At 50.8% G+C, this 27432-nt stretch overlaps 1 protein-coding gene across 1 annotated transcript; it reads right to left on the reverse strand.

Moving 5' to 3' along the window:
- Positions 1–821: 821 nt before the first annotated feature.
- ADRB2 (adrenoceptor beta 2) lies at positions 822–26854 on the reverse strand. Its single transcript, XM_042880660.1, has 2 exons — positions 25681–26854; positions 822–3761 (listed from the first exon to the last, which is right to left on the reverse strand). The coding sequence occupies exons 1-2, from the start codon at positions 26852–26854 to the stop codon at positions 3727–3729; spliced, it is 1209 nt and encodes a 402-aa protein (XP_042736594.1). The 3' UTR covers positions 822–3726.
- Between the last annotated feature and the right edge of the window lie 578 nt (positions 26855–27432).

Raw genomic sequence — 27432 nt, forward strand, 5'->3', positions numbered from 1 at the left:
GAGTGACCCCAGAGCTCAGTAAATTATGATGCAAAGCCTGGAAAATGGGGAGAACGCACCCTGTCTGCTTTCTGGATCTGTGTGGACCTGCAGTGCAGATACTGCCTAAAGCTCCACACTCACTGCTAGACACAGAGCACAGCCACAGCCTCCAGCATCTTTATTCATTCAGGCCCTCCAATGTTTTAAATTGGGATGATTAATTGTCTAATCATGAATTCTGTTGGAAATGTGTTATTTTGATTCTTTCCACACACAGAGACCAAAAGCTTCTCCTGGCAATTGCTTCCTAAAAGCTGCAATGTTGTCACTGCCACCCTGCCCTGCATCACCAGGAGAGAACAGCCAGCAATGGAGAGGAGGAATTAAGGAGCCTGCTGCTGTATCACTGATCTGATGGCTGTGCGCAGCACAGGCCCTTGGGACCACACACTGCCAAGTGAATGGGAGGCTCCAGATTCCTTTATTATCATCCTGTGAAACCCCCGGGAGCCTCAGCATCCCCTTTCATCTGCCTTGTTCTCTCCTTCTAGGTTTCCTTGACCTGTTCTGCTCTGTGCCATAGCAGCTGCAGAACTGGTACAGACGGTCACTCTGCTCCCCTCTAGCCGTGTGCCACAGCCCCATCCCCAGGAGATATTGCAACCTGCCTCGCATCAGCAAACTCCCCCTAGAGCCCCAGCTGCAGTGCACTTCATGCTGTGATTTTCCTCCCCATGACCTGTCCATTGCATCGCAAATTTCAGCCCCCCCAGCCCAGCACGGTCCCTTCCTCCAGCACAGCTCGATGAATAGTGCAATAAAAGAGAGTGGGAAGAGGACAGCTTTTCATTCTTTATTGGTAGGAACAATTTGTTCAGTGAGAACAGAGCTCTCACCATCACAATAGTGCTCCAGCCGAGTGCGGTACACGCGCTCGCCCAGCACTGAGGGTTCTGCAGAGATGAAGAGGCTGCTGTGTGCTCTCTCCAGCATTTACTGCCCGTGGGATGGGAGCTGCTCACAGCTGACACTGGTATGGACAAATCACAGCCTTTGCCCTTCTCCTGCACCACAAGTGCTGTGCAAGGAGGTGCAGGACAGCTCCATACTGCTATGGGTCCTGGCTGCTCTGCTTGTGGGTGCAGGTCTCTGACAACTCCCTCTCCACCAATTAATGACCTGTGGGCTCATGCCATGCTGAGCCGCAGGAAGGACAGAGCAGCAGCAGCAGCCTGGGAGCTCCTTGGAGGAGGCAGGAGGAGCACTGCTCAGGGGGCAGAGCTCAGCCAGTGAGCAGCGGGTGTTTGCAGAGCATCACTGGGAATAATGGAATGAAGATTTCAGGAGGAAGTGCAGGTGCAATGCTAATAGCAGCTCTTGACTTGGACTACAGAGCAGTCTCCCAAATGAAAGCACAATAACCCTGGTGTTAGGACGTTTAAAAATAGGCTGTAATGTAATTCATGGAACAAGCCTGAAGGTCCATAGGCAGATGGATTTGTAATTTGTCTCTTCCATCTCCAACAACTCTTCAAGGAAGCACTCAGCAATCAGCAAGTCACTGCTTTGGGCCACGCTGGTGGATTATCAGAGCAAGTGTATCCATTTCTCTTATTGCAAACTGCACATGAGAGAGAGGCTTTGTGAGAAAAAGACCTACTGAGATCCCACACGTGTCTCTAACCTGAATGCTAATCCCAAAGGCAGTGCTTTCAGTACATAATATGTGACTGGAGTTAGGAATCTTCTGAGGAAACAGGTTTGGGTTGGGAGATGTTTCCGTGCAGCAGCCGCACAGTTTGGGACAAAGCCTTGGTGAGGATGGGGCAGGGAAAGGAGGGCACGGGGCAGGGTGCAGGGCCAGGAGCAGTGGGAGCAGCAGGGCAGAGCCCAACACTCAGGGACACAGCTGCTCCACCAGCACGGAACAGATGGGGAGATTGCAACGTTGCAGCTGGGAAGGCAGGATCTGGGCATGGAGGAAGAGTGAGGAGAGATGTGCGCTGCACAGCTTCAGCTGCATGCAGGAAATCTGACTGGAAGAGCTCCGCAGAGATCCCATACAGCTGTCCTGCTGTCTTTCACAACAGAGTCCATCCTGCCTGTTCTTAATTCTCCAAAGACCAAAAGTTGTGCTCACCCCAGGCGATACATTCCTGTTTTACTGGCAGCTTTCCTCCTGCCCCACAGATATATGCTCCCATAGCCCATGTGCATGCCTGGGTCTGCCCTGACCAAGGCATTTCCCACTGCCATGCCTCACCCACACAAAACCCAATTGTTCCTGCGTGTGCAAGACCCACTGCGTGCCCTTGGTGAGCCCGCACCCCTGGGCAGGCTGCTTTGTGCAGTTCCACAGCCAGTCCCAAGGGGAGGGCAAGTGTCCATCTGTCCGTCTGTCCGCTCCCATCTCGCAGGGGCACAGCACATGCTGCCTCTCTGTGTCCTCGCCTGTTAGCAGCACTGCATCAAGCAGTAAGGGCATCAATAAATAAATAAATACAACTTCAGAAGGGGAAGGGCTCTGCAGGTGGAAGCCTGGCACAGCAGCTCAGGGATGTGGCTCCTGCCTTGGGTCGGTGCTGGCATGCTGTGCCTGGGCCTGCAAGAGATGCTCAGTGACCAGAGAGCTGCAGCCTGCCAGCTGGGCGCACCAGTCTGTGCCTGGGATGCCATCTGCAATGAAGTTGCAAGTTTCCCTATGATTTTGAACCATTTTTTCCTACGATTCCCTGCCTGAGCCTATGTTGCTCCCTGTGTCTCTGTTCCTTTTTCTGCTGAGTTCTTAAAATTCCACAATCAGGATCTAAATGTGCAGCACACTCATTTCAACAGCTACAGCACAGAGCCAGATGCTCTATGTGATTTTGGCTCTCGGGTGTTAAAACTTGGCTCCCAAAAGTGGCTGGTCATGCTAGCATGTGACTGCTTGCAAAGACTGCCAGGCTCAAGCCTTTCTCCTGTCCGAAGTCCAGGCTTTGCAGTTCCAGATCTGTTGGGATAAGGAGTGAATGAAAGCCAGGTTATGTTTGCACTGTTCGGTGTCAGCCCCATCTGACAGCAGAATGCTGCACTGAACAGGGTTTGCCCTGTGCAAACCTCCTGCTTGTTGTGTGGGGCTGTCCCATATCCAGTACGTGTAGGGCTAAAGAGAAAAAGAGGTAGACAGAGCAGGTACCAGAAGCAGAAATTAGCACAGTATAAACCAAAACAATCTCCTGTGCTCCTCCTCCCTGTCTTGGTCAGGTTCCTGTTTCACCTGCAGCCCCAGGGAGCACGAGACAGGACCTTGCTGGGGCTCCTTTAGTGCAGCCACTGCATGCAGCCATGTGGTCCTGCTACCCTGTGTTCTGCAAGCTCTTGCCAAGGATGCTGTGCCAGGAAAACCCCACAGTACTTCTGTGGTCATTTGGCCATTCACCTTCTTCAGCTCACAGGGCTCTTCTAGCATCTTCCCAGAGCTGGTTTCCTATGCAGTGGCTCCTGCAGAGTGCCTCTCAGTGCTAATCTCCTGTCTGTGCTCTCCAGTGCTTGATGTGCTGGCAGAGCCCTTCCTGGTCCTCTGAATCCCTTCATCAGCTTCTCCTTCAGGTGATGCACGATGAGCTATGGGCTGAGATGAAGATGTTTGCCAAGGCAATCACTTCCCAAGCAACCCTGGGCTCAGAGAAGCAGGGCTGTGCTTCTACTCCATCTCTTCAGAGCCCTCGTGAGCTCAGGGTAGGGAGGAAGGGAGGTCAGCCTTCAGCTCTCCACCATTCCTGGACACCCAGGGATCTCTGTGCAAGAGAGAAAGAAAAAATGCATCAGGTTTATGCAGATTTTCCTACTAAAAAGCAAAAGAGTGCTTTTTTGCATGAAATAATTAGAATAAACAGATGCATCTCTACATGCACACTTAGACCTGTTGGCCAGAAGATGAGAATGTATTTCCTTCTGGTTTTATATCTACAAAAAGGAAGGAACAGACCCTTTTCTTGATGGCAGAGATACCTGAATGACTGACGTGTTAGATGGAAAAATGGGAAATTAATCTTGAGATAGAGAAAGGAACAAGTACTAGATATGCCTGTGCTTTTGTTTATTGGAAAGTGATATTTTAATGTGATATTTTAACAAGTACACATTGAAGACTGTGGTCTGTGCAGATGTAGGAAGAAAAACAGCAGTGACAAACAGAATGGATCTGGAGGAAGGAAAATAAAACATTTCTGTTCTCTGGGAACACAACGCCTCTCAGAAGAACTCTGGGTGTCCAAACTGAAGCTGCGCTCCTTGTGCAAATGGGAGCTGAAGTTTCAGTGTGAGAGGGTTGCTTTGCAGTAGTATCAGTTGCCAGCATCTGTGAAAAAATATTCATGCTCCATCTGCCCTGCCACGTTGTTTAAGAGATGCACAACCAGACATGTTAGGGTGTAGTTCTTAAGAGGGCACAGTTATGCCCTGAGCAGAAAATCAAGCTCTGGAGAATTTCTTAATGGCAATTTGTTGCTTTGCACCAGAGAAGGAACAAAAATCTTTCACTTTTTATGTTTCCTACTTCTAAAAAAGCTGTGTAAGCTGCAATGACTTCTGCTGGTACAGTTAGTGCAGTGAAGTGTGAGCTGAGGCTGGCAATCATTAAACATCCAGGTGAGAAGAAACCAATTTGCTAAATCAACTGCAATTAGATGGTTTGTATAATTGCTACCACTGAGCTTAGCATACAGGCTGCTGTGGACTATCAGAGACTAAGGGTGCCACAGTTGGGACCCAGAAATCGTCCAAATGTCTGTAGAAAATCCCTGAGATTTCCCATGTGGAATAACAGCAGTTCCACAACTCCAGTGGTTTCAGAGGAGGTTCAGGTTGATGTTAGAAAGATACTCTCAGGAAGTGGTCAGGCACTGGCACAGCTGCCAATGAGGTGGTGGGGTCACCTTCCTGGAGCTCAGGAGCTGCGGAGATGTGGCACTGAGGGACGTGGTCAGTGGGCACAGTGGGACGGGTTGGGATTGGACCTGATGATCTTAGAGGTCTTAATGATTCTCTGATTTCCACAGACAGCAGCCCCACAGTCGCTCAGTATGGGACCAAGGGCTGTCAGGGAGAGGAACTATACCTAAATATGAAGTCACAACGAGGAAATCAGAGATGACCTGCGATATGGTATGAGTTTTTCCAGAACAGAACTAGGGAAGCTTCTCTGCCCTTTTCAACAGCTTGAAGCCGAGGGACTCTTCTTCGACTATCCTATAGATGGAGCTTGTAAGCTTACAAGGAAACCTGAACCAAGCTGTCAGCTCCGAGGGCAAAGCCACTGATACAGAGTTCATCTGGAAAGGAAGAGGAAGTTCTCTGAACAAATTGCATATCTACATCCAGGAAAGACGCCCATGGAGCACAGCGAGGCTCTCTGCATTCCACAGCCACCGTGATATAAGTGCCTCCTTTCCCCATGGGAAGGGCTCTGTGCCTTGCAGCAGGGATAACTGCCCTCCTCCTCAGCCCAGCCCCAGATATCCTGACTGGATTCTTGCCCAGAATCCAAAAGAAATCAATCTTTCTTGATATCTAGATATTTCTAAAATTATTGTTGTAATTAGTGACTGTCTGGTATTCCAAATCCAAGCCAAGCTGATTAGTTTTGATAGGATGCAGAAGCTTGATGCCCTCTTTCTGCTTCCCCATTGAATGATCTTTGCTTTCAAGCTCAGGTTCCTACGGTAACAACCAGAGTTTTGTGTCAGGACTGGTAAACTCTGCAGCTTCCAGCCAATGGTCCCCTTGGCTCAGTTATCAAGAGCAAGGAGGGCAGGACAACCTGGGCCATGAGGGTTCCTACCCAAGCTCAACCCAAGCTGTAGGGAAGATACAGTTCATCTTCACCAACAAAATGCCAGTGCAATCAGCAGAGTTTGTCTTTATTGCTGTATACAGAACAAACTGTGGTTCAATTCCATAGTGCTGGGACATGCTGAGCCCCACTACTATTGCTCTGGGTCTGGTCTATATCAGCAGCAACATTCTGAAGCCAAGAGGGTCTAGCTTTCCTTTACACTGCAATTGCAGTGCTGACGTCAGTGGAGTGACTTCAGATTTATGCCAGTGTTGCTGAGAATGGAATTAAACCTCGCTGATTTACATCACTGTAAAACTGATACATAAGGGGAACTAGATTTGCAGACATGTCCCTGGCCAAGCACTGACAGAAGACAGGGCTAGCTACCCAAATAACTGCATACCCTGAAGAATCCTTATTTATGGACTCTGAATGTGTGCGCGTACATAGAAGGGAGGTTTGGAAGATGGCAATTAAAATAAACAGCAGGTCACTTCTCCTAAACATCTGCCTCGTAAAAGCAGAAAATCAGATGTTGCCCTGGAACTCTTGCTATTTGCTGCTCCGGGTAACGCAGAGGGAGCACAGCGCTCCCGACCTCTTCCAACATTTCCTCTGCCCTGAATTCCTCCAGGTTCACAAGTCAAAACATCACTTTCAAAACAGAAGTCGCCCGAAGAAGCCGTGCGGTCTCTGCTATTGACTGTTGGGAAGTTTGGATGTACTCACAGATCAGACATCAGGAGAGAGTGGACCACCTGCATCCCACGAAGCAATGGCTGCATGGAGGTGGGCACAGGCCAAGTGCATGCAACTTGCAAACAGCCAGCTGGACATCACCACTTCACATGCTGGAGGTGTTCAGGAAACAATTAGTTGTTGTACTGAGAGACCAGGTTTAGTGGGAAATACTAGTGATGCATGGTTGGATGCGATGATCTGAGAGGTCTCTGTACTTGACTGCACAAGGCGATGCCCCAGGTGATGCATGGTGATACCACTTGTCTTTGTTTCACTGCAGGGCTCTGATGCAGCATCTTCCCACCACAGAGTTCACTCACAACTCCCAGATACAAGTGGCAGCTTTGGGAATACCTGGCAGTGGCTCTGAACATTTCATAGTGAATCTGTCCGCTCAGGATTCATTATTACTCAGAAGTATTTGGTCACTATCATTCTCCCCTGCACTGGTCTGTGCTTGTTTTGTGCTCATTCCCCATGAGCTCTCCTTGGGCAGCAGGGATCCAGCAGCCAACACAACCAAGCATCAATACAACTTCCCAATCAGCCTCAGTCCTTAGCACTGATTTTACTTCACATCTCCACTTTTTGGTTGTTGTCAGTTTCTCTGAGTCCTCGTTGTCCTGTAAGCCTTGTTGGAGAACACAAATCTCCCACCACAGTGATGGCACCCAAATCTTCCAGGCTCTCTGGGGAGGTTACTGGCTCTTTGCCTGATGCCAATGGCAGTCTGTCACTAAAACCCAGACCTGGAGCTTCAGTTACTTTAGTAAGAAACTTTAGAAAATGCCCACATCAAACTTTACATTTGAAGGACTCCCTTTTTTTGGTCAATCATTAAAGTAACTCTGGAAAGCAGCCAGAATGTGGAACAGCTGAAAAGCAACAGGATTTTAAAGCTGTGTTATTTCTCTCTCGTTTGCTTGCTCCAGCTTTTCTGAGGAGCTCTGTTTGCCTCTTTTGTGATTTTTGGGGCAGTTGGAAGGAGATTATTTGCTTTGCAGTCACTGAGCAGATTGAAGGCAGTTCCCAACAGAGCAGCAATTCTCTTTGAAACTATTAAAGTGAACTCTAAAACCTTGCAGTCCCCCAGCAGGAACTCCTGACTGTCAGAGAGCTGGGAGCTGGTGCAATGTTTTCCTGGGGTGTTCATTTTTTGGCAAGTAGTGGTTTTCTTCCCTATAGTTTCCTATATATGTTTGTTCTATGTGCTGCAGCATGTGCGTCCAACTCCACACCACTGTCAGACTTCACTCAAATGTTGCAACCGTGACACAAACCATCATTAGGGCAAGAAGGAGGATTATACAAAGAGAAGACATTTTCAGAAGCATTAATGGGAGAGGTTGACTCTGAAACACAGTATTGCATGCACACATCAGGTGAGGCAAATGATTCTTCACTGCTGGAACCACTGCTACAAGGCTCAGTGCAACACCACCATGGGCAGGCACTCACCTACACTGACCTGGTAATGCTCAGCACCTCACTGCTGTGTAGGGCTGAATGTGTTCCCATTCTGACCAAGTGTAAATTTCGTGCATGTGGGATCTCAGTGTGCTCCTGAGGTGCAGAAAGGCGATTTCATAATGATGCAAGAAAAAAAAAAAGCCACAAAACACATCCTTTTGATATTCTGCAAGCCTGAAGTCATGATAGAGATAAGTGTGCTTTTATAACCAAGGCCTTGCGTGCCAGATAATGCAGGGAATGCTTTCGTCTTGGTTTGTGGCACACCGTAATTTCCTCTCTTTGGGGTGATGCCAACATATACTTGTCCTTAAGCTGGGCTTACACCCAGTTTCCTCTGAGGTTTAAACAAATATGGACTTAAATCAAACAACTTACAATGAACAGAAAGTCCTGCTCCCCATAGGAACCGAATACTCAAACAGCACTCTCACTCCTCCATCTGCTCTGCACTCAGCGCCTCATTGAAGAAACGTGCTGGGATGAGACCTCAGCTCCCCTCCCACCCCACGCCAAGGGCACAGCTCTGAGCAACCAGCTCTTCCTGACCCTGCTTTAGCAGGGGATTGGACTGCATGATCTCCAGAGGTCTCTGCCAGCCCCAACAATTCTGTGATGCTGTGAAATACACTGCTGTATGCCAGACTTGTGTAACAAAAAAAGACATACATGAAGAGACACCACTTTCTTGCCAGCCAGCTGTAAAGGATGCAGACTAAGTCCTAATTTCCCTTCCCTCTGGGTAGCACGCTGAGCTGGCAGGGCTGTCAAGCACATTATGTGACATGCTGGTGTGAAGGGTCACTCCAGGGGAAGTTTCCTTAAGTATTCTTGAGGTTCCCAATGAATTACAACAGTAAGGACCCTTCACTAAAGTGTCACTCGTGCATTTAAGTGACAAGGTGCTTGCAACAGGGCCACCAACAGATGAAATAGAAACCCCACCATTGACTTTACTACTAACTTGTTTTCCCCACTAACTCAGAAGTTCTCTATTTTCCTGCTACGCTGTAAGAAGCAAGCTGTAGAGCAAGTTGCTAAGCTGAGGGCAGAGATGCTCTGCTCAGGGCACAGCAGGGCTGTTTCTCAGGTTTGACGAGGTGGGGTCCCACTAAGGATGGCCATTGCTCAAGGCTCATTCTTCTGGACTGGCCCAGGGATGTTTATGGCTGCCAGCCCCAGGACACAGAGGTGGGCCACCATCAAGGCAACCATTAAGACAGAAATTAAACCCAGAGGCTCAAATACTCCAAGGGTCTCTGGCAGATCTTGTAAATGCATTTTGATTGGTCTGTTTAATTGTTTTGTGCAAAATAACCTGAAGTCAGGAGGCAGTGAGATATAAGTTTTACTTTAGAAATCCCACAGCGTCACGGGGCGGCTCTCTGGTAACACACTGAGTGCTGTTTTCTATCACATCAGGAAAGTGGAGACATTGCCCTGCGCTGCCTTATAGCACAGGCAGACACACATGGGAGGGTTCTTTCAGCTTTTTGGGAGCTCTTTTCCCATTCCTAGAATATTATTCCTGGTAATGAGAGACTGAGCCAGACTCTGAATCCAACACACTATCAGCAAGTCATATGGAGAGAGAGAGGCATGGGGAAGGAGAAGGTCTGGGTCTTTGCTTCTGATTCACTGGCAAGCACCCAAACCAGTTGTCCTGAGGTCTCTCAGAGCACAGAAATCTCTCCTTTCTGAGGAATTTGGCAGTCAGAGCTACACAGGTTGTTGTGATTAAAGTTCTGCCTCATTGAACTGCACATTTCCAGGACGGTTTTCAGACTTGAAGAAGGGATGAAGACACAGGTGGCATTCAGGACAGTTAAAACTAGGTAATGCCGTGACCCCTTTGCAAACACTCCTGTAAGTGCTGCTCTGTGAGCTTTTGTGATGCACCTGTGGTTCCTTGGGGTAAGAGGCAGAGAGCATGAGGCATGGGGATGGCTTCTCCTCCCTCCCACATGCAGCACTGCAGTTGTCCCTCTCTCAGGCATTCTCATGTGATGCTCCAGCATGGAGAAGATCTGATCCACAAGTGGAATGTCCCCAGATGTGGGAAATGGTTTGAAACCTTAATGCCAAGTCCTTCATCCTCAGGCAGTTTATGAACCCTGTGTTAGCCCTGGGCAGTGGGCAGAGAGGTGACACTTGCACCACCTGCAGCTGAGCCCTACTGAGCTGCAGCCCTGGGCTCTTTACAACAGGAACCCGCTGCCATTGGGTTTCTTCCTACCTGGTTGTGCAGCCAGAAGGGAGGTGGCTGCTGCCTACATCTGCACTCAAGCATTTCCCTTGCTTTCAGACTGCTACATTTCACCTGTCCTTAGCTGGGAAAGCTGTGTCTCTCCCACCCAGAGGAGGGGCCAGGATCCTATGGAGGTCAGTGTGCAGGTCAGGGACACTTGTGACTCTGGTTCCCAAATCTCCAATCTCCAGCTGGCTCTCTGCACAGCTCTAACATCTCTGGTGATCTCTGAGAAGTTTATGACTAACATGACTAATGAGGTAACACAAAGACTAGTTTAGGCTCACACAGAGACACAGCGGATGCCGTTTCACCTACACATAAAATTCTTTATTCAAGTTTGTTCCCTCTCTCTCCTTAGAAGAAGACAGTACCCCAAACTATGCATTATTCATCACTTTAATTTCTTGAGATTGGGATGTGGCAGAGGAAAGGGCCCATGAGGGGTGACTGTGGAGGAAAGTTTCTCCTGAGGGGTTATGATCAGCCCATTGCGTTACACAGCTCTGGGTTTGGTATGAATGCCCAGCATGACACAGATCCAAGCAGCAGTTCCTAGATGTGATTTTGGTGATGCACTTTAAAGCACCCCTATTCGGGAAGGAAGGAGGAAGTCACCGCTCTCTGCTCTGTTGATATTCTGCCACGTGATCTCACAAACCATGAAGGGATGTGGGCTGCTGGGGGCAGCTCAGGGACTACCCAGATCAGGTCTGTTCATCTCAAGCTGTTTTTGGCCACATCAAAAGTGTGAAAGAGAAGTTTCCTTCATGTATGAGAATCAAAGTAAAAAGAGAGAGGTGAGACATTAATGCATTGGTGGGGAAGGAAGTGCCCTCTGTGCTCAGGAGGGACTGCAAGGCTCGGAAAGGTCAGGGGTTCTTTTTTAGAATCTGAAGTTGTGAAGACATTTGACCTGGCAACGTGTGGCTGCTGCCAGTGGGACAGAGCTGCAGGGCTCTGCAGGGAGCGGGCAGCAAGGAAAGGGGAAAGTAAATGAAAGGGGAAGGAAGAAAGAGAAGTCACAAGGCTTAGACGTTTTCTTAAGGCGGGTGCTGGGGAACTCGCACGGCATCTGAATGCCTGGAGAGAAGGCATTTACGTAACTGTAAGTGATTCAGCACGGGGAAAAGCAGCCAGCCCCTTCCCTCTGTGTCAGCAGAGTGCGCAAATAGCACAAAGGGAACACAAACAGCATCACCGTCTGTCACAGCTGTCCCACAGGGCACACGTGGGTATGGGGATGGTGAAGGTGGGATCAGCCCAGGCAGCTGCACACATCCCCATCCTGCATTGGTACAGCACAGAGCAGCTCTGCCCTGAGCTGCCATGAGCAGCACCAGACACCTCTGCTCCCTTTCCCCTCCTTACGATACGTAACGTAGTAAAAAGGAGTGCTGTTTTTCAACACACAGAAGAGAAACCTTAGAGCAAAGAGGTGCATTGCTGCCTGTGTGCACTGGGGTCACACAAACACCTCGAAGTGGCAATCAATCGTGGGTATCTGTTGTTTTGGAGGAAGTCCAGCAGCTCTCATCCCGTCACATCAGTGAGGAACACGTGAGATATGCATGGGCAGGGAGAGGGACAGAGTGTGAGCTGTCCTTTATTTCTCTCTTGTGCAACAGATCTCCAGTAACTTTCTCAAAAGTGGCTCAAAATTGCTTTGGGAAATCGTTCACATCCACTCCCCGTGTGAGTAGATGTGGCTCAATGAAAAGAAGTCGGATTCTTTTTCCCTCATCCTGCTCACATCCACATCAAAGGGCGGAGCAGAGAGGTCTGTGCCAGGGCTGATAAACACTCCCAGTCCTTACTTGCAGAAAACACTGAGCCCCACCACGGCTGAGCTCCCACTATGCATTGCTGGACATGGCCAGCGGCATCACATCAGGCACAGCACAGTCCTGCAGTGGGCTGGCAAACAGCATGAAGGCCATGGTCAGGGATCCAGGGTGGAGCAGGCCCTGCGCATGGGTAAATACAGACCTAGCAAGAAGGACTGTTCTCCCAGAGCCTGGCAGTTTGGTGCTGATTGCTCCATTGCAGCCCTCAGGGGTTTTTCTGAATACGTGCTGGCAAAAAATGTCTTAAGCGAATGAGCACACGGTTGGCATCTGCCATGGAGATATGGAAAGCTTTCCCTGAGAGGTGGAGCTCGGCTTGTTGGTGATCTGATGGTTCCAATCCTGGTGACCTGCTGCACTTGGTGGATGCGCCCATCCCTCCAGTGCTCATGCCCATCATCCAGTATCAGCAGCTGTATCTGTTTTCATCTGGGTTTCCAGCCAGCAGGGCTGAGTGTTCTGAATCTACTGCTTTCCAACACAGTTCTCGCTGGCACACAACCCAACAACAAGACCTGTCCTGGTCTCCACACAGGGAGATAGAAGCAAGACAACCCCTGAAGAAGTTAATGAAAGGAGAGGAAAAGCCCAGCAAGACCTCCCCAGGAACATGCAGAAATGGCAAGGGCAGAATGCTGAAGGGACACCAGGTTCTATTTTCAGCGGTTTGTTTATTGTAATTTCCCTCCTCTTTAGGAAGGGCCAAATCTTACCTCACAGCACCATGACCCTGAAGCAACTGCAGGCTGTGCTGTGAAGCCCAGCTGTAACCTGAGAGCCCATTTAAAAATGGCTGGTCCCAAGACTTCTACAGGAATGACAGTCCTGGTATTTATTTACGAGGGTTCAGGCAGCTCAGCTACAGCCCTCTGATGGTCCGATATGGAAGGGCTTTCAGGTTTGCTGTATTTTAAATAGGTTACATAGCTACGACAGTGCTGAAGTGATGAAATCTGAAGGCCTCCAGCTTCCTATTGGAGACTCACCAGCAGCTGCATGAGGTCGCTGTGTTCCTCCACACCTCACCCTGAGTTATGAGGGCTTGCTGTGACAGCAGGAGGAAAGAGTGGGGTTCATGAGCACTGGAGTTTCCAGGAGTTTCATTGGGCTGAAATGGCCACTGAAGAACCAGTGATGTGCAAAGAAAGAGTGGTTTCTCTGGCATGGAACTCCAACCAGACGGTGCCCGCATGGAACTCCTGTAGAACTTTTCATAAACTACTGCAAGTCAAATGAAGACAGCCTCCAGGTAAGGAAGACACACAGAGTGAGATGCATACATGTACTCAGCTCTGTTCACCTCATGTCAAACACCAGCCCAGCCTTTTCTCCAGACAGGTGGGCACCTACTGTCCTGCACCAGGCAAACAGCATGAAGATCTGAAGGGTGAGCACAATATACCCATGCATATATTTACACAGAGGAATCCTCTAGAAATGCACAAGAGAATAGAATCAAAGAATCATAAAATAGTTTGAGTTGGAAGGGACCTTGAAAGGTCATCTAGTCCAACCTGCTGCCCTGCAGAGAACAGGGACACCTACAGCTCCATGTGTTGTTGCTCTGTAGTTCATGAATAACACTGGTATGATACCATTGCAAATGGGAGTCCTATAAAGCTCATACAAGACTGAGCAGTTAGGGCAGGATTCACGATACCTGTTGTAGATCTAGTGAAAATTAAATGTTTGCTTTGAGATGACCTAATAGGTCTAGTTTCTATTAATTGTTTGATGGTAACAACCAGTAATTTGAACTCCTGGCTAAAATCAGCGGGGATTTCCTCAGGCCATTACTTGGACCTGGTTTTGTCAGTGCTATAGTTAGCATCTGCACAGAGAAGCACCCATTAGCATCCACCGACTCCTCTGTCCCCATTTGAATCAGTGATGCAATGTGATGCAATTGCCTCCTTGGCTCTGACTTCTGTATCACCCACGGAGGAACGTGGCATCCCTGAATGAATCACCACACAAGAAGGGGAAGGAGGAAAGTTCTCTGCAAACATCACCTTTTTGGTAACCTGAAGGAAGGAAATAGGGGGAGGAAACATTAACGAGTACTCGGGGTTAATGAAAATGGTACGTTTTTGTGGGGGATGCAGTCACTTTTAGTTTGGGCACAAGCATGCAAAACTCTCTGACAAACATAACAGCTAATGACTTCCTACAGCCCCCCTTGTGATGACTGCCCTCCTGGTGCACAGAGCTGCATCCTGTTCTTCAGGACTGCCCTAGCCTCAGCCTGCTTCAGGTTAGATAGAACACCGTGCATCTTCTCCCCGAACACCCTTGCAGAGGATTTGCCCTTCCAGCGCAGGCTCCATTTCAAGGCACGGCAATGTGCAGTGAGTCACTGTGGCTCAGCCTCTAATCTAGTGCCTGAATCGCAGATGTTTGCCATTTCAGAACATGGTGATATTTTCAGCTATTTCTTCCTGCGACTCAACAAGCACCTCACATAAAAGCTTTTGTGCTTCAGAGAGGATTGAGGTCTTGGGGCATTATGCACAAAGCCCAAACAAACATCTCAACACTGCTGCCTTGCTGTGTTTCAGTAACAGACTGATGGCAAGGATGCTGGAGGCTGAAAACCTGCAGCGAGTGTGACATCCTTTGGGTAAGGTGCAGCCACAGGGCTCCCTGCACACCTTCCTGAGCTGCTAAAGGCAAAGCTATCTCAGCAAACTGAGGCTGATATGGCGTGGCTGTAGCAATGCAAACCCATTTGCCATGCTGACAAGCGTGCCCAATGGACACAGCAGGAGAGACAAGCTATGGTACCCCATCCTTCCCTAACCACAGCTGCTAGCTGGCACAACGTGCATCACAGGGACACCCCAAAATGACAAACAAAAAGCAGCGATGAGCAGTTGAACTCTGAGAGTGATGCTGTTGCAGAGCCCAAGTAGCATCCCTGGTGCTATTCTGATGCCTCCAGCTCTCCTCCAGGGAAACCTGCATCTCCTACACAACACCATGGCCATCACCAGGCTGGGCAGCAGGCGGCTGGCCCAGTCTGTCTCTGTACCTGGCAGACATGCTCACTACTCACAGTGATCGTGCCTTGGCAGCAGAGCAGCTTCTGAGGAGGAAGCGAGCTCACTGCTCACGTTAGAGGAAACCACTGCCCTGCACATGGCTGCAGCTCGGGAAGGAACATGGGGACCAAGAGGAAGTCATGAATGTTTTGTTTTATATAAACTTGCCTTGAGCCAAGGACTGAGGGGGGACTTTCCAAACACATAGCCTTGACTTTGTGTCTTCTACAAGGAAGAAGAAGAAAAAGATGCTTCAGGAAAGAACTACATAGCAGAGCTCAAGGGCCCCTACTGCAGAAGGGGATGGATGGAAAACAAGGGAAATAAAGAGGGCGTATAAGAATCAGAGAATCATAGAATCACAGAGATTGGAAAAGATCCTTAACCATCCATCTACCACCAGCACTGCCCACTAAACAACACCTCTCAGTGCCACATCTCCACAGTCTTGAACACCTCCAGGGATGGTGACACCATCACCTCCCTGGGCAGCCCATGCCAGTGCTTGATCACTCTTCTGGAGAAGGTTTTCCTAATATCCAACCTGAAAGGTTAAGGTAGACACTGTAACTCTGGAAATGGATTACAGGCTTTCCTCATCTGCTGCCCAGCACTGATATTCTCTGGGCACCTCTTTCCCTCTATCTACAGATGAAGGATCCCAAGAGAGAACACATTTCAACTGCTTTTTTAATGCCATCTTATCATTCTTTCAGCACATATGGACACCAGAAGTTAAAAACAAAACAAAACAAATAAACAACAACAAAAAAATTCCACAAAACCAACTGCTGATGTCATCCAGAGAGCAAGCAGGTACTATGTAAGCTAGTCTGCCCTGTTTCCAAACCAAGATGCTGCTCTCCCCAACTATTCTATTCTATTCTATTCTGTTCACTGCCTCTATTCAAAATGCAATGTATTTGGCAGGAACCTTTTCCTCAGTCCTTTGAGCTCTGCTCCTTTGGAGGATGCCCACAAGCATTTCAACCTTTCCACAACATCTCCTTCTTAAAAAAATGTGGGGTGGGACTGATACCTTTTTCACTTGACTCCAGCAGGAGTCTGCTGGGATTGATAAAGGCTTGGACATTGACAGTTGCTGGGACATCCATAATATGAAATCCTTTTCCCCTTGATTACCTTTTCTTTGTCCCTGCAGGCCTGGGCAGAGCTGAGGAGCCACAACAGCCTGCAGGAGATGGCTCTGTGCCCTGGCTGTGGGGCTGTAACAGGGTCTATTCCCTTTCCACAGACTGACCACCTGCTTGTATCTCAGAAAAACCTCTCAGGCACATTGAGAGAGCATGGAGAGGCATTTCAGAGAGAGCAAAGATTGTTCCTTTGTTCAGAGGTTTTATGCTCGGATGCAGCAGACAAAGCTCGTTGCTAGCACAGCACAGGTAACACATTGTGACCCATCAGTCACGCAGGCTCCAACATAGGCATTTTGGGGTCTGCTGCAGGGCTGCCAGAGGTGCAGCTCCAGCAATAAGAAGCAGATGCAGGCATGAAAGCACAAGCAGAAGAAGGAAGCTGGGAGCAGCCTGGAGCACAGTGACAGTGCTGGGCACCACCAGCATCACAGCTGAGCTATGGAGCTGGGAAACCCCACCTGCTGCAGGGCAGAGCCCCTGAGTTCAGCCCTCCCTGCTGCTCCCAGGAGACACAAAGCAGAGCAGTGCCTACCCGGCGTAATTTTACATCAAGTTTGTCCATATGCGTGCTTATCTGAAACCTGAGAATTTTGTGCTGCCTGTGAGCTGTGATAGTATACCACTGTGGTGACTCACATGAAAGTCACTGCAGTAAAAATGAGAGCAAGGTCCTGAATGCAACTCTTCTATTTGGTTATCTCTCCATCGTGTGCACCCACATCCGTACCAACACTTGCACAGCTTGTCCCAGGGCTCTGGTGGGGCCAGATAACCCAGGGTCAGCTTTGGGCCACCTTTTCTCACACTGAAGGGCTCTGTGCTGTCAACGAACAAACCAGCTGCTTGTGGAGCATCTCAAGTTTGCAGTAGGACTTTCCTTCCATGACAAAATCCCTGGCTTTCCTGAGCAGCATGGCATGACTGTAGTGTGCCCTGGGCCTTCTCCAGTGTCAGCCTGGGCTGGGATGTGGCATGGGGCTGGCTTGATCCTGCTGCCTTGTGACCCTGAAACTGGCTGAGTGACAGGGTGATGGATGGACACCCAGGGCCTGGGCTAACTTGGTCCACTTATGGGTAAAATGCCATTTATGGGCTAAATCACAATGTATGAGTTTGAACAGGGCTGTTTTCCCCTTCTCTTCCTGGAACTGGAACCCCAGCACAGAAGGTGGCACGGCACAAGGTGGAGGAAAAGGGCTTTAAAAATAAAACAACACTCACCTTCCCTGCTCCACGAGCATAAATTAGGCTTTGGCCACTTGCCTTGGATAACTCCCCCAGCACTGGGAACAATCTGTGCATGCACTGCCTCTCTAATGGCCATTCTTTCTCCTGCACAGCTCCCAGCACTGCTTTACCACTATAGGCACCCCCCTCCCTGCTTGCCACCTCCTTCCTGCTGAAGGATGAGGAGAAAACACTGACACAGGAGGAAAGGGGCAGCAGTCAGGCTGCCTGCACTGACATTCAGGTCCTGCTCTCGCAGCAGTTCCCAACTCCATCTCTACTTCTGCACTCCCTTTCCAGCTTCTCCCTCCTTTACCACATGGAATTCAGCTTCCTGTTTTCCGCCCAAGTTTGCTGTTTGAGTCATTTTCCCTCCCAGGGACCATTTCTCATCTCCATTTGTTTCTCCATCACTATTTTACACTCTCTCTGGGCTACCTTTCATTTTGCCTCTGTTCTTTGGCTGCCTCCATCCTCATGAAAATCTTTCTAGTTTACTTCACTAACTTCTAAGTATTTATGAATCTGTTGGCAGGGAGATGAAAACCTCCTTACAGACACAGGCATCAGTAAGCTGCAGTTGTTCAAACCCATGCTGAAAGGTTGGCTTTTCCAAAGAATTTTATCACTATTTTTCATCTCCCAATATGAAAAATTGAAATTCTCAGGCAGAGAACAAAAAGATCTCCAGATCACTGTCATTGTACATCCTTCCCACCCAGCAGCTCTGTACCAAACTCTTGAGCCCAGAAAGAGCCCAGACTCACATGGAGGCTCAGTATCACTATGGTATCTTGGTCACAACGCGATGTTACCATGACCTACAAGCAAGGCTGATAAGGATTTATCTCAGCATCATTCTCACACTCAACTAACCAACCACTGAGCAGATAGTTTCCTGCTGGAGCACCAGAAGCAGCAGAGCTTTGCAGACTTGGTGGGACACCAGTGGAGTGCCATGGGCAGGGCTGGCAGCTGGTATCCCAGCAGGACAACCTGGGTAAGGATGGTGACAACACACTCCCATATGCTGCTGCATATTTCCTCCATCCCATTACCAGGTGCACAGTCATATCAGGTACCCAAGATCTCTGCTGCAATGTGGCAGCATGTGGCAACCTTCTCATGCATTTATCAGAAGGTGAAGTGTCCCTCACTGAGCAGTGTGATTCTAGGGTCAGACCTCAAGAATATTATCTTTTCTCAGGAATAAAAACCTGCCATTCATTTCCATAAGCCCACTAAAACACAGGGTCCAGCAGTGGGGACCCTGCAGCCCCATGGATATTGTGTACACGTTTTTTGAAGGCTTCTTCAAGGCTGCCCAGACTAACTGCAGTCTGTGGGACCTTCATCCAACGCATCCATCATGGTGGGCACCTTTTGCTCGGATGCAACCTGGCTGAGGCAGGAAGACCAGCATGGATTTGGGAGAGATAAGAAATGCTCTCAGCAGCATCAGTTTGGCTTGAGCTGATGGTTGCAAAATGTCTGAATCTCAAGCGGAGGGCCATCCCCACCCAAGGATGAACAAACATTTCTTTCATCCAGAAAGAGAAAAGATTAAGAAGGGATTTTTCACACTCACACACACTTAAGAGGAAAAAAATATTTACATGAGAGAGAAAGGACTTGGCAGGGGTTTTGCTGAGGCCCTGTTGCTGTTTATGTGTTTCTCAGGATGGGGTTGATGCTGTGGAGCTCAGTGGTGGAGCCTGAGCCCCCCCAGCTGCCCAGCAGGGCATGAGTGGGGCTGTGGGCAGTGCAGGCTGCAAGGAAGCCATGTGGCAAGAACACAGGTTGCTCTGGTAGCCACTGCAATGGTTTCCTAATGCCATTCCTTTGGCATCGCAACAGACCAGAGCCAGAGAGGGCTGTGGGAGCCTCAGTGCAGCCCTGAAGTGGGTACTGGGCTCTGGGCACCTCTAAGTACCAAGGACAAGGAGGGACATAGGGAGAGCTGTTCTCTGGTCTGAAGGTCCTGTTGGAAAGGAACAGTGGATGGCAGATGGGGTTCCCACCTCTCCAGGATCCCTGCAGTCAGCAATGGCACCTGTTCCCAGCTGGGACCCTCCAGCCCTTGAAAGCACAAAGTTACAGAATCATAAATTACTGTAATTTGTGCATCCGCTGTATTTTGTAAGAGCTCGGTGTGGTCCCTTCCCATCCAAGCTGCACAGTGAGACCTGCTTCTGTGTTGGAGAGAAGCCTTGAAACACACAGAACACACATTGGCCTTTGCTGCCAATGCTTTCACTGTGGTTTGAGTGGCATAAGGAATGCAAATTGCGTGTCACTGCACACGCTGGGCTGGGATCTTGTTTAACATGAGCCATGCTCTTCCTTTACCCCTCCTAAAGCAGTAAGAGCAGCAGCACAACAGGGATGCACACCTGGTAACAGAAGAGGCTGAGATATTTGTCCAAAGACCCCCCAGAAGATTTTCCAGCCCTGAAGGGAGATAAAGCAACTTGAGACAAACAGAAAAGATCCATCACACTGTGCTGCTATCCCCCCACTCCAGCCACGTGGTTCAAATCCTCACAGCTGCTTCAAGCCCAGCCCAACCATGTTTGGACAGAGGCACAGCGAGACCTTGCTCGGCACACAGCAGCACAGCATCAGGATCCGTAGACCCTTGCATGACTTTCCTGGGTTTCACTTTCCCATCCCTACAGACATTTGTTTCTTCCCGCTCCCAGGGAACGCTGGCACTGGAGATCAGCAACAAAGGATTAAAGCTCAGCTGTCCCCGGTCCTTCTCCATCCCCACCACGCAGGAGGCACACATGACTGCAGCTGTTTGGTATCCAAACAGGCAGAGCAGCAGGTGAGTTCCCAAAAACCCCTGTTCCTATAAGCCCTGGAGATGGAAAGCAGAGAAGCCCTTTATAGGGGGTGCTGAGCACCTGCAGCGTCCTCAGTGCTTCCAGGGGAGGCGAGCTCAACGTGCAGCATAAATGAATGGAGCTCTGCCACTCTACATGCTCCGGGCTCCTCCGGTGCTGGGTTAGTTTCCAACAAGCCCGAGGATTTACTCACTTGGAGAGTATGTGGGAGACGCAGCCAGCAGGACAGTCTGAAGCAAGGACACTTGACTACAAGCATACCATAAATATTCTTTATTTAAACACGATGTCAACCATTAGGACCTGCAATAAATACTTTAATTTTTGAACATACATGTCTTCATCTAGCTAGCACAACAAAACACCTTTACATTTCCTTATTTATATACAGATCTATATATCACTGTATATAGATAATCAAGGTATATACACACATATACATACATATATCTAAATATATATGCACTTGTGCAAAAATGGCCTTACCAAGGACAGTAAACAAGAAAATATTTCCCAACCCACTCTTGCTGGCACTGGTAATATTGCACTGAAAAGGTTCCTGCCATTGATAGGGTGAGAAAACAGGAGAAAAACTCAAACTGTATGCATGGAGAAGCAGCAAATCCACTTTGTTTTCCACAAGTATGTATTTCAGGGACAGGGTTAGGTCCAGCTCCTACAGACAGATTTCACCACACTTAGCAGGCGAGACAACTTTCTTCCAAGCTGTGTGTAAACTCAGTTCCAGCCTGCACAGCTCTGCCCGGTCCTGGGATGCACTACCACAACCACAGGAGCTCTGCATTCCCAGTCGAGCTGCTGCACTTTGTTCTGTGGCTGTGCCCCAGCTCTGCCGCTACCACCAGCTGCAGTGCGGGCACAAGGAACATCTCTCAGCGGGCACAGTGTTGCTGCCCTGCTCCATAATATCACGAGCAGCACCTACATGTTCCCTTGAGTGTCCCTGCAGCTGTCACTGGAGGAATGTCTGCGTAAGGGTGTAGCTACCCCAGCTGCCAAATGACTGTGTGTCCACAGCCTGGGCTGTGTGTCAATTGCAAGATGTTCTCTACAAACCCAAGAAGAAAGGTTAGGGCTAACGCTTTCAAAACATGGCACACGGCTCTTACAAGTCAGCAAACACTGCGGCTCAGCTGAGGAACAGGGTGCTCCTGGTGCTGGATGTTCCTGCATGGGTGGCTGAGGTGACAGCTCCCCATTTCCACCCTCCCTGCTCAGGGACACAGCCATGGCTGGTTGGTCAGAGAACCTCTTGTTCCCCTGCTGTTGTGATGGGATGGCACTTAGTGTTTGCTGATAGACAGCACAGAAGGGAACGTGCGAGGCAGGATGTCCTCCCTCCTGCCAGAGGAATGAGCATGCTCATAAACTCATCTTCTTGGGAAATGGGCTCATCATACCAGTGAATACAAACACTTGGATGCAGAGGGCTGGTGAAGAGAGCGGAAGAAGCCTTTCCCTCAGGCAGAGTGGTGTATGGAGTTGCTGGCAGCAGTGTTGTAATATCAGAAGGGCAAGAGATGCTGGGAGAGCTTGCAGCCTGTGGTGTGCTTGCAGCCAGCCCTGTAAATGCTCTCCCTCTGCTGCAAAAACATGTTCCTTATAGTAAATAAATACATAAACAAACCCTTAGAAAAACACAGCATGCTGTGTGCTGCTTGGAGACATGAGGCTCTCCTCTCCGCGCTGAGCCTTGGCCTGCTGTCAGGCATTCAGGAGGGTTTGGTAACTTCAGTCTCTGCTGTCCTCCCTGCTGTACCCACTGCTCATCACTGTCTTTAACCGGGGCTCCAAAGAAATAGCCACAGGCTCTGGGCCAGCCCCCACAGAGATACACAGAGGGGCACACTGTGCATCAGTGACACCCAGACAAACACATTGGCGCTGCGGGGGGGGATCTGCTGCCCAACAGCTCCCCAGAGCCACAGTGAGCGAGGCTGGGTTTCAAGGCCTGGGCTTCCCAGAAAGCAGAACGTCTCCAGAATTGATCCCAAGAAGCAAAGGACTGACATAAGGCAGCAGCTTGTGATACTCTGCCCGTTTTAGGGGATGAAGCTACAGCAATAACGAAGGGAGCCGCAGTAAGAACGGTACTTTGTGACAGCACAAAAGCTGCAATCATGCCTCTCATCTCAACTCAGGCATCAAAAACAGTAACAACCTCCTTGGCTGAAGTGACTGAAAGCATGAAGGTACAGGCATGCCAAGCTCCAGCTCACACCCACCCTTCGTGCTCGCACCATCCTGCCCTTGCTCTATGCACATCGTGGCTGCAGCATAGCAAGCAGCCTGCAATAAGAACCCAGCATTTCATCACAGTGCTTGTCCTCTAATGAAGTTACTGCTGTGTTTTATCAGATGTACTTAACCTGAGCCAGCCCTCTGCTAGTGTTAATCCTGAAATGTGCGTGCTGGGTTTCTCCTGACCCTAAAATCACTGTAGCAGCTACTGCGTCCTGACTTAATGCTCCATTTCTGAGTCCCTAGCATACATCTCTAAATTCTTTTCATTACAATGCATTTCAATAGGCAAAGGGATTCCTTTATTCAGCTTTTTTTCTTCCTCATGAAACAGGAAGGGTTAATCAAGTTTGACTTCATTGGTGACACAACTTTTACTACTCTGGTATTTATCTCTTTTAGTTCCAGCTGCTTCCAGAACTGAGCAGTTAGCCTCACCAGTTTTACTAGTGGTGTCTTAGAGGAAAGAAATCAGCTTTTCAACACTCACACATGGGTAAGCTTGAGGTTTCCTAACACTGCACCTTAGCACTGTACTGCAGAGGTCATCAGACAGACAGACATCCCCTGTCCCTTCCACATCTCTGTGCTCTGCACACTGCAGCAGTGCTGCAGTCACCCATTGCTCATGGCTCAGCTCTGGCTGCATACGGCACCAACATCTGAAGTATGAGTACAGCCAGCCAAGCAAGCAGAGCGATTATTTGGACAATAAAATCCTCATCCACAGCACATGCTGTTGAAATGCAAATAGTAGTTAATAATAATAAAAAATGCACACAGCAAATAAGATGTGGATGCTGGATTTCTCCTGCCCCTCCACCAAGAGCCATCACCATGGGACACCCCCTCACCTCGCACTCCTGCTAACACCAGCCTAGGCAGGATTAATGGCACAGTAAAAATCAATCGCTTCAACCAAGAGGCTAATTTTCACTTCTTGCTTTGTGATAATCAGGACCCATACTGAGCTGAAGTGCATCTCCAATGCGGTGCATCTCTAACCTACATGGGGCACTGACACCAGCCCTACAGCACAGGGCCCCTTGCCTTTCAGCCCTTTACAGTAGGAAGCTGAAAGCACCTGACCCCACACCAGGTCTCCCCTGCCAGGACAGCCTGTTAATGTTTATCTGAGGAGAAAATGTTTTTTCAACCTGGCCTCCTGCTCCCGGCAGCCACACACCGCTCTGAGCCATCACACCCTTCTCGTTTGTTCATGCTGTAATATAAAAGCTGAACCCAATGACCTGGGGAGTGCTCGGGCACTGCTGACAGCACCAAGGAAGGTGTGGATGGGCACGGGCAGCAAAGCTGGCAGTGACACAGAGCTCTGCTGGACACATTCTCTGCTGCTCTGTAGCACGCACCAAGCTGCAGAGGCTGCAAACAGAGCCGAGCCAGCACCCAGCTCAGGGCTAGGACAGGGCTAAGGGCTGCCTGTCCTCCCAGACTGAATTGGGATACCTGGGGGAAGGCAGAAGGGAGCACGAGGATTTACAAACCCTTCCCCACAAAACCGGGTGCGGCTTTATCACGTGGAATGCTGCGAGCTCAAGGATGAGTCTGCAGCCGCCCTGAACCTTGCAGCACCAGCACTGTCCTTACGAGCTGATCCCGACCAGCGCGCCCTGGCCGTAACCGCGAGGGCAGCAAAAGGAGCCGCGGTGAAGGGGCTGCGGGAGCTGCGGGCAGGCAGAACCTCCTCCCCACAGAGCAGCCCAGGTGGGTGCGAGCCGCCTCCTAGCAACGGTGCCAACAAAACCCTCCGAGTGCAGGCAGGGAGAAGAGCTCCCACGGGGCGCGGGGCCGTCCCTCCCCCATCTTTCCCACGTGCTTCTGAACACACCGCACTTTCACATCCTCCTCGGCTCCCCTCTTTCAAATTGCAGCTACGGAAGAAAGCGTGGGGGGAGCTCCATTTCCGCCCCGCGATCGCTGCTTTCTTCCAGCGAGGGCTCCGAGCAGCGCCGAGCAGCACGGCCACCCCTCCGTCCGTCCGTCCGTGCGTCCGTCCCCACCTGCCCGCCCGCGTCTGCCGCCGTGACAGACCGTGCGCCCGCCGCCAAGTGCTGCGGGAACGCAATGCAAACCTGCTGCAAGGGAGGGAAAAAACCCTTCACAAACAAACCAACCAACGAGCCTAGAGCCGTCCCGCGGCCAGGGCTGCGCTGCCGGACTGTCAGCCCTCAGCGACAGAAAATAAAACCCTCCCTGCCCACCTCCTCGGGCTGCCAGCTGGGAACCGAACTTAAACAAACCGGGCGGCCACAGAGCTTCGGCTGCGGTCTCGACAGAAGGACGGGCTGCGACTGCAGCAGCGTATCGCCCGGCTTCCCAGTACCACATTCCTGAGTCCCACAGTCACAGTGTCACATTCTGGGCAAAGACTCCGTTTATTTCTATCCTTATTTCAGCGGAAAGTCCTATAGCACTTGACAAAAGACGCATTCGTGGCTGTTGTGGTCTTTTTTTCTGTTTGTTTGTTTTTGGATTTTTTGTTTGTTTGTTTTGTTTTGTTTTCCGGGCGTTGTTTAAACTTTCCCACTGACAGCAACAGGATCAGATACAGCCTACCGAGCTCTAAGCATCCCTCGGGGGAATTTTGGGGCAGGTGCTGCACAGACAGAGGAGCACGGCGCTCCCGCAGCAGCCGCCAGCACCGAGCTCATGAGGTAGTTCAACACCGGCCACAGCCAGGAAGTTCTTCCTGGGACGAGCTTTCTGCACAGCCTTAAAATACCATCCCCCCCCCAGCACTCCCCCCGGCACACGGGACCTAAGGTCGTGCACTTAAATTCCTAACCCCTGCAAGCAGCCAGCCCACCCGAGCCACCCGGGGCTGCCTTTCACCTGTTTGCAGGAGGTTTGCTGAGTTTTAGGTTTCTTGCAGCCATTGGGGTTTAGGTGTGCTTTAGGAGAGGATCGTTCTAACTATCAGGCTTTTGTATTTCCATAGAGAAAGGCTCATCGTTAGGAGCAGTGTGCCACGCCAGAGCCCATCGCGTCTCAGAGCTACCCGCTAGGCACAGTACCTTTGCAGTGCAAAAAGTCCTCGGGGTGAGGGAAGGAGCCCTCCTCGCAGAGCAGCTCACTGGCTTTATCCGGTGCCAGGGGGTAGCCGTTGTCCTCCTCGTTGTAGTCACTCCTGCCGTTGCTGTTTGAGTAGCCATTGGCATACATCTTCAGAGCAGACCTGCGGAGGCACAGGAGCTCCTGGAAGGCGTACCTGAAGTCCGGGCTCCGGCAGTAGATCAGGGGGTTGAAGGCAGAGTTGACGTAGCCCAGCCAGTTCAAGAGAATGTACACGTACTTGGGGATGATGTCGTCCTGGATGACGTGCACGATGTTGACGATGAAGAAGGGCAGCCAGCACAGTGTGAAGGTGCCCATGATGATGCCCAGGGTCTTCAGGGCTTTGTGTTCCTTCAGGAAGAACTTGGAGGAACGGCGGTGCCCGGCTTTCCCGTTCTGGTCCTGTTCCTTGTTCTGGATGTGAAACCTCCCCTCACTCCGGTCTATCTTCTGCAGCTGCTTCTTGGCCACCTGGAAGACCCTGGCGTACACAAATACCATGACCACAAGCGGCAGGTAGAAGGAAATGATGGAGGAGGCAATGGCATAGGCTTGGTTGGTGAAGAAGTCACAGCACGTGTCCTTCTCATAGCAGAGGATGGCCTCGTCACGGTCTGCCCGGTACCAATGCATCTGGATGGGCAGGAAGGAGGTGAGGGCCGAGATCGCCCACACCACCAGGATGACCACACGTGCCTTGCTCTTGGTCAGCAGGCTCTGGTACTTGAACGGGGAGGTGATGGCAAAGTATCGGTCCACAGCGATGACGCAGAGGGTCTCGATGCTGGCCGTGACGCAAAGCACGTCCAGAGAGGTCCAGAACTCGCACCAGAAGTTCCCAAACTTCCACATCTCCATGATGATGTGGCAGGCACCAAAAGGCACCACGCCCAGGCCCATCACCAGGTCGGCGCACGCCAGCGAGGTGATGAAATAGTTGGTGACCGTCTGCAGGCGCTGGAAACGGGCGATGGCGGTGATCACCAACACGTTGCCGAAGACGATGACCAGCACGATCAGCGACATGAGGATCCCCATGCCCACCACCCACACGTCCCGCGACACCGTGGGGTCTGCGGTGCTCTGGTTGGTGCTGACGTTGCCGCCAGGCAGCTCGGTGCCCGCCACCCCCATGGCCCCCCAGCCAGGTCCCCGGGCAGGCAGCGGGGGCTGCGCTCAGCGTTCCGGCGTCGTGGCGCTGCGCCGGGCTCCGCGCATAGGGGACGGCAGGTGCGGGCGGGCTGGCCGCGGGGGCTCCCGCCGTGCGGGGCTGTGTGCGCTGCGCTCCGCTCCAGTTCGCTCGCTCCTCACCCGTCCAACCCCGTCCCGCGGCGGCTCACCCGCCCGACTGTCCCCAGCCCGTTCGGCGCCGCCGAGCTTATAGCAACACCCGCCGTGACATCAGCCCGGCACGGCCAATGGCAGCCCGCGCCGCGCCTCGCGCGCACCTCGCACCCCCCCGCGTGCCCCCCCGGCCCGGCAGCCGCCCCACGCGTGTCGCCGCTCCGCGCTCCAGCTGGGAACGCGGCGGTCCGTCTCTGTCCCCGCGCCGCGAACCCCCGCCCCCGCGTGCTCCCCGCCTCCCGGTGTCCCCGCGTGTGTTCCCCTTCTCGGGGTGTCCCTACGCCCTGCCCCGGGGTTCCCAAACTTCCCACCCCCCACGCCCCATTCGCCCCCTGACACCCTCGGGCAGTGCGGGGCACGGGGTTGTG

The sequence above is a fragment of the Lagopus leucura genome, unplaced genomic scaffold, assembly GCF_019238085.1.
Source record: "Lagopus leucura isolate 7727_CA_CO unplaced genomic scaffold, USGS_WTPT01 Super-Scaffold_100027, whole genome shotgun sequence".
NCBI lineage: Eukaryota > Metazoa > Chordata > Aves > Galliformes > Phasianidae > Lagopus > Lagopus leucura.